Source organism: Corvus cornix, chromosome Z, assembly GCF_000738735.6.
Source record: "Corvus cornix cornix isolate S_Up_H32 chromosome Z, ASM73873v5, whole genome shotgun sequence".
Classification (NCBI taxonomy): Eukaryota; Metazoa; Chordata; class Aves; order Passeriformes; family Corvidae; genus Corvus; species Corvus cornix.
This window is the reverse complement of record NC_046357.1, coordinates 28,292,258-28,300,074: the sequence shown is the minus strand read 5'-3', so window position 1 is coordinate 28,300,074 and position 7,817 is coordinate 28,292,258. Positions and strand designations below refer to the sequence as shown.

Genomic DNA, 7,817 nt, shown 5'->3' with positions numbered 1-7,817 from the left:
CACTCCCCTGCCCGGCCACCGGTCTCCCAGGAAATACCGGAGAGCTGCCGAGACCTGCGACAGCCGGTGCTGAGCTCTGCCGCCGAGCAGAGGATCCCAGGGCGGTGGAGGGGTTATCACTACCTCCCCGTCCCGCCACCCACCCCAAGAATCCCTCTGCCTGCGCTTCCCCCCTCCCGGGTGCGAGGTACCTCCGACCGAGCCATGGGAAGAGCGACGGGCAGGGACAGCGTCGTTTCGGCTGACGCGTCTTCGCCCTCGCCGGGCACGGAGGGGCCCGGTTCGGCTGATCACGGCTAGAGGCGGCTGCGAGAGGGGTCGGGACAGCTCCGGGACTGCGGGGAGGCGCGGAAAAGGCGCCGGAGGGGACGCACAGTGGCAGTCCCTGGGAGGGATGGGGAACATAAGCCTGTGCAACACCCCCTTACAATGACGATAAAGAAAAGCCTGTAATGCTTTCTTTTGGACCGAGCTGGATTTCAAGCCTGGGATACTGGGTGAGTGAAATCGGCCATTTCGAAATGAAAGCACCTTTCGAGAGAAGTTTTCCTTTCCTTTCCTTTCCTTTCCTTTCCTTTCCTTTCCTTTCCTTTCCTTTCCTTTCCTTTCCTTTCCTTTCCTTTCCTTTCCTTTCCTTTCCTTTCCTTTCCTTTCCTTTCCTTTCCTTTCCTTTCCTTCCCTTCCCTTCCCTTCCCTTCCCTTCCCTTCCCTGCCGTGCTACTGCTCCCCGACAGGCAAGGCAAAATTCAGAGAAATTAATGCCTATCTGGCTGTGTGATGCAAGTGACGGAGCAGCGGTGAGAGGATGACCCGACAGCTTTGGCAATAGAAACCGAATACCCACCAACACTGAATGCATGGCCGATCCGGGGCCGAGGAGGAGCTCGTCGTGCACAGGGCACAAACCCTGATGCAGAAGGGTGCATGTGTGCTCGCACATGTACTCAGTTACAGCAGCAATATTAAAAATAAAATATGCCAGTAATCTGCCACCTTAAACATCATGCTTTTAGGGCTTTCTCGATAAAGTGTATTGCTGCTGCTGTTTGTTGTTAACTGTTGCTATTCTTCTTTCAAAGGAGGACTCCAAGCCCTGGAGCCGCTGCTGCTCCCAGAAGAAAAGGTGCCTGTGGAAGCTCTTGCAGCCAAGCAGGATCTTGCCGGTGATCCCCATCCTTCCATGGAGTGAGTAGTCTCCTCCACGGGCCTGTCCTGGGAAGGGACTCTGGACCTACTCTGTGAGGCAGATTTATAGCAATTAGGTATTTAGCCCTGCTGGGTTTTGAGGACATATTGAGGGCATACTCTGCTTATTTGGTGCAGTCAGCCTAGCAAATTCTGTTGTTTCCCCTCCAACTTTATGAACAATAACAGTAATAATATAATATTACTGTTTCTGTTGCTGTAGTTTCATAAGCCTTAATGGAAATGCTAAAAAATTTAAATCAAATCTGGTTCTTGGAGAATATGACAATTGAAAACAGAAATACTGGTCCAATTGAGGATGGAAGCACAGTTCAATAGAACCTTACTGTTCGTAAGGAATGTAGTCAGGCTCTAGCTTCCTCCTATCTCTGTATCTGGTCGAAGTTCTGTTCTGGTTCCCACAGGCATGGGATGCAGGCACTTGACTGCTGCATCCCCAGTGCTGTCCTTGGTTCACTTACAGCTATGCCATGTTCTAGGGCAGAGTGTGGCACAAATTAACAAGGTGTCATATTATAATGTTATACATTTTCTACTTAAAGATAGGTCTAAAATACATGATCTAGGCATTCTTATGATGAAAAAAGTGCGAATGTAGCCTAAAAATAACATAAATGTTTGGTATGTGTTTAATATGCATATAATTTGGTTATAATTAAACCAATGAGCATAATTTAAAAATTAAGCATATTAGACATAAAAATAATTGCTAAGCAAATATATCACGTTGGTAAATAATCATAATGGTTTATATATGTGTGTTATATATGTGTATCATGTATACTTTATATAGGTATTACATAGATATATTATGTACATTAATTACATAACTAGATATTTTATAGTGTGAGAACTTATACGAAGTAATTATAAAGCATGCATTGTATGAAATTACATTATAATAAATAACATATTCCAACACGTTACAAAAAAGGTATATATATATATTATTTTTCATGTTTATATATGAAATATCTGGGGGTTGGATACTCAGTACGAATGCAAAACCAAGATAAATGTTTTTCATCTTTTCTACAGGTAGCTCTGCAAAGTGCCCAGGATTTGCGCTGGGATACAAGACCTGAGCTCTGTCACTGCCTCGCCTGGCTTCCCTTTCTCAGCCCCTAAGGTGCAGGACGTGTGAGCACAGCCCCGTGTGGGTTCTAGGGAGGGAGGTAGGGTCTCCCACTTGTCCCGCACCGGCTGGGAGCACCGTCCCCACCGCCTGCCTCACCGCCCTGCTCGGTGCTGCCCGTGCGCTCCCGCAGCACACCTCTCTGGGCGCTCGGGGACTCGCCGCGGTGGGAGCGGGTCTCCCCGTCTGCTCACTTCCCCTCGGCAGAGGCTGGGTCGCCGCTGTATCTTTTTCCTGGGGCGCTCACATCCAATTCCCCCGAGCCGGGGCAGCCAGTGAAACATGTATCGACTCTCGCATAATTAATATATAGTCCCACCCTCATTCCCCCCACCAGCAGCAGAAGTGTTTCAAAGGTTTTCTTGTTTCTTTACCAAATGTGTCACCTCCGAGCATCTTGGTGATGGAGCCCTGGAGCCCAGCTCAGATGTATGACTTTTAATTTTTCGTTTATGGCTGCCTTCGTTTTACAATCATGTGATTTTTAAAAAGTATTTTAACTCAGGGGAGGTCACTTGCAAGTTGTTAAAACAACGAGTACTTCAGCTGGGGACCGTATCAGGCTTGCAGAGACACAAATCCCTCTTTATTTTCTCCTTCCAGACGCTATGGTTGCAGTCTTCACAAGGAGAGCCACGGATGCACTGTGGGTACGTGTACAGACATGCACAGCATCCTACATGGTTTTACGAAGGTATTTGCCAAAGCTGCAATTGCACCAGGAGGCACTGATCCTGCTGTCCGGCCGGTTTTGCTAGGGAGAGGTAGATTGGCTTCAGCATCACTTCAGTTCGATTTAACGAAAATCAAACAGGGAGCAGTCGGGACAGGGCGAGCTTGAAGCCTCTCCCATCTTCTTCAGATGGAGGGCTAGCAAGCGTGACTGGGGAGCCCCCGGGGAGCAGAAAGTCCAGACGTGGCCCCATCAAAACAGAGGGAGGGTTTATAGTACCATCTCCGTGCGGGGATTTTCCATCATATTAAATATGCAATATTTGCTATTTAATATTTTTACAATTAGTATTTTCTTACTTCATATTTAATATTTCTCTTCAGTGTTTGGACTCTTGTGTGAGAAAAGAGGCCTGTGGAAGGTCGTAGCATTTCCAGTGCAGGATAATACACAGGCATGAGCAAAGAATATCGTCCTTCGTGCATCCCAGGAGAGAAACGCGATCTGGGGTTACTCACAGCATCGCACGAGTACTGTTCGACTTGGTGTCTCCCGAGTCGGGCGCGGGCAACAAGTTTGGGGAGGGGATGGCCTGGGGAGAGGTTAGGCACGGAGCGGCGGGTCGCGCAGGTACCGCCCCACCGCTCCGCGCGGGCCCCCCGCCGCCACGTCGAGGGGCAGGCGGCCGCGGCCGTCGGGCAGGTCGAGGCGCGCCCCGGCCCGGTGCAGCGCCGCCAGCGTCTCCAGAAAGCCGGCGCGGGCCGCGTCGTGCGCGGGGAGGCAGCCGGTGCGCGGGTCGGGGCGGTTGGGGTCGGCTCCGCGCCGCAGCAGCAGCTCGGCCACCCGCGGGCTGCCCAGCATCATCACCTGCGGGGAGAGACAGCGTCAGCGCCCGCCGCAGAGCTCAGGCTTTCTCGCTCGGCCCCGAAGGAAATGGGGATCCGCAGTGGAAAAGAGAAGAAAATCTGCAGTGAGGCATAGAGATCGGCTCCGGACGTGCCACGAACGGTGGAGAACATGTACCCGTCGGGGGAGTTGGGCCGCATCGGAAAACCCTTCTTCATCCACGCCAGGGGACAGGAGGGGCAGAGAGATGCGGGGACCCCTGTCGGGTCGGGGCATGTGGACGCACACTGGAGCTGCTCCGTGACAGGAGCCGGCGGGGGTCGGTAGGCTCGGAGCAGACGAACCAGGGGAAGGGACTCGCTCTTCTGCCGACGCACTCCCACAGGAACCCAGGTCAAGTACCAAGTCGCTTCGCACCGGTCCCCACACAACCGCGCCGGTGGAGCGGCTCGCAGGGACTGCCGTCATTTCTCCAGAAGGTCCTTGACAAGGGGAAACGCGTAATGCAGGGAACCCACCCTGTCTGAGGCGCCTCACCTGCGTTTCCCTCACCGTCAGGAGGGAATGCACCTTTTGCCTGACCCGCGTGTCCAGGGCAGTACCGAAGTGTCCGGCAGCCCTCCCCCTCGGGCTCGCCGTTTTCTAAATTGGGTTTCCCCTAGCGCGCCCAGCAGTGCGTTCAGCACACGGGTTAATTAATCCCTGCCGCCCAAATTGAAAAGAAAAAAAACAACCCAGCACTGGAGGACGGCAACAAATACCTGTTTCAAGTGAAAGGCTGCACCGACATTTTGTAGGAGAGTGTTTCGCAAGCACTGGCAGTAAAACTTAAATATAGCTTCTCAGATTATTCCAGTTTCGTTTTATTTTGAATTTTTTTTTAAAAAAAGCTGGCTAGAACTACCTCGAAAATTAACTCAGCCTTTATAAATTTAACCTGTACTACACCTCCGGGCGCTACGTCTACCTACACGCTCACGCGAGTGTAAAATGTGGGCAGACTGAGCCCCACAAGGATTGCTCGTTGTCTACCTGCAGCGTCAGCTGGGCAAGGCTATCGTGACCAGGTGTTTTTGTTTCTGAGAGCCACCGAATATCGGGTTTTTTTCCCATGGGACAGGAGACGAAAAATACTAACAGTCATATAAAGCAGAAGACGAGGTGTAACGAAAGGGAAATTATTTCTGCAAACGTGAGTTTTTACATTTCATTGCACGTTTATTGCGAGATGAGCATTAAAGTTCTCGGATTTGAGTCATCCTATCTCAGTTGGTTCAAATACAGTCAAGAATTGCTAAGACTAAAACTTCTCTGTTGCGGCCGTCACAGACTTTCTCCTTCCCAGAGAGGCGAGAAGAACCCCTGTGCCCCGCCGCCTTGTCAACAGCCGAACACTGTGACCGGGGGCGGCCGGCTCCGGGCCACTGCCCCGGGGCTGCCACCGGCCCGCCTCGGGCAGGGCACGGAGGGCCCGCCGCCCTCGCCCAGCCGCCCACAGTCCGCCTCCTTACCTGGATGGGGGTTCTGCCGTAGGAGTTGACGGCGTTAGGGTTAGCTCCCTGAGGCGCCGCAGGTCCCCGCGGGCGGCGGCGTTGGCCAGCTCATCCGCCGCCGCGCCCCGCACAGCGCCGCAGCCGCCGCTCGGCCGCCCCGCGCTGCCCGAGGCTGGCGGCGACCCCGGCCCGCGAGGAGTGCCTTGCCCATGGGAACGCCCGGCCCGCGCCCCCCGGCCCAGAGGTTGCCGCACGGTGCTGTCGCCAAGGCCGCCTCCACCTGCGAGAACGAGGAGGAGCCTCCCGGCAGTTGTTTCCTCCTCCCGGCTGGCACCGCCCAGCTCATCTCGCGGTCACAGCTGGCCTCGCCCCGACGGGGCGGAGCGACCTGCGCACCTCTCCGACGGCAGGGAGGGCCGGGCTGCCGGCCGGGCGGGAGGCGGCGGGGGGGGGCTCTCTCTCCGTCTTTTATGTTCGTCTATTATTTTATTCTCCGGGGCTTTCTCTTGAGGCCAGCAGTGTCTTAACCAGTGCCTGACCGCCCCGAGGGGAGCAGAGGCGGGGGGAAGGGGAGGGGCAAAGGTAGCAAAAGACTAACGAAGGCGGGACATGAGGAGGAGAGTGGCCCCGGGACCGCGGGCCTAGTGTCAGCAGGGTCCCTTCCCGCCCCGGTGCTGCCTCCTCGCCCTCTCGGGACACCAGCTGGCGCAGGAGGCGGCGGTGGCCGCCCCTCCTTCCCTTCCTCTGGGTGAGCTGCGAGCTCCTGTCTCTGCTTTCTTAGTTGGCAGAGACACTTAATAAGAGATAGCGGGCGCAGCGGCGCCGACAGCCTTCACTGAGACACGAATCGCGGCTGCGACGTCTCCATCCCACCGCCTAAGCCGCCTTCTTTTTTTTCTTTTTTTTTCTTTTTTTTTTCTTTTTTTTCTTTTTTCTTTTTTTTTTCTTTTTTTCTTCTTTTTTTTTCTTTTTTCCTTTTTCTCTCCTTAAAAAAGTTGCAAGCCAAACAAAGGCCGCGGCGAACCGGCAAGCTAAGCTCTCCCGCGGCACGGCAGGGTTCCAGCGCCCGCCTCCCGGCGGGGACCGGGCCGGGGCGGAGCGCTCGGGGGAGCGCGGGGTCGGCAGCACCACGGACAGCTCCCCCCGCCGCCCGCTGCCCGGGCCGGGCCGCGCCGGGGGAACCCCCGCCTCCGGACCTGTCCCTAAAAGTACCCTTTCTGAACGCCCCGCATGTCAACACGTCTGAAGTGCGATGTCGGGCCGTGTCGTCCTCCGCATCCCATGGGATGAGGCTCAGTTTAGCTACCATAAATGGCGTGTGGGCGTTACAAGGGGCGATAAAAGTTTCTTAGGTCTTACTGCACGTGGTATGGTGCAAAGAAAAAGTCCCTCTTTTTCATTTGGTATGATTTAAGATATGCTTCACAACCCTGAGATTAGCTCAGTTGGTTAGAACATGGTGCTTAATAATGCAGAACTTGTGGTTTGGTCTCCATACAATCCATTTACTAAAGAGTTGGACTCAATGATTCTTGTGGGTCCCTTCCAAACCAGAGTATTCTATCATTCTTGAGGTTATAATTACCTACAGTTCTTTCAGTGTGAAGTGTCACAAAAGTGAACTGTTTCCTCACCTCAGTGCAGGAGTGTGACCTTTGGCAGACACATACTATCTCTAAGCTCATTCTCCTGGTTCACGGTCATAACTCTACTCCATATTGTCATTCTTTTTTAAATTCTTTACCAATCACACCACTTGCTTGTTTAGCTGTACCTGAAACAATTAGCACATATTAATCAAAGCTATTCATTACTTTCTTCTCATAATACTTTAGAAAGGCAGAGCTATACTACCAAGAAAGCAATCTGTTTTCAGTACCAAATGGTGCAGGCAATTTCCACCACCAGCAAACAGAAGAGTGGTAACTGGGGTGGCCAACAACAACTGTCTTCAGGTTACATTTGTGTGTTCACTGGCAACACTTAGCACGTTCCTAAAACTGTGCCAAATTCTTCTTCATCATTACACTTTGCTACTGTTTCTATGTTTAGATAGGTAGAAATGAGTGGAGTTTCACTCACAACAAAGAGCTTCTTGACATAAATGTTGCTTCTGGTTAAATAATTGAGCATTTAAACATGATCTGGCGATTTTCTTGTGTTTGGGTTTTGGTTTTTGTTTGGCTGGTTTGGCTTTGTTTTCTTTGCTCTTTATTAATGAGTTTTCCATTCAAGCCCCGGGTGCCATGCAAATATGAAAATAAAGATATTTCAGAACTCTGTATTAAATAAAAATAAAAAGGAAACAAGTGGAATAGTTTAATCCATATACCCTGGTATGTAGACCACTGTACAATGGAACACCGAAGCTGTGAGCAGTATAGTCAAGCCTTAAAAAGACTGCAATCTAATCTTTACAGGAGCTACAGTAAATAGCAGTATTGTAGAATCCATTTCGTAGAGA

The 7,817-nt window shown here is 52.0% G+C and overlaps 1 protein-coding gene across 1 annotated transcript; it reads right to left on the bottom strand.

Moving 5' to 3' along the window:
* Window positions 1-1,928: 1,928 nt before the first annotated feature.
* Window positions 1,929-6,662, bottom strand: LOC120411535 (cyclin-dependent kinase 4 inhibitor B-like). Its single transcript, XM_039567570.1, is given in 4 exon segments — window positions 1,929-3,881; window positions 5,372-5,421; window positions 5,424-5,633; window positions 6,566-6,662. Coding segments are annotated over 4 exon segments (621 nt in total). The 3' UTR covers window positions 1,929-3,617.
* Between the last annotated feature and the right edge of the window lie 1,155 nt (window positions 6,663-7,817).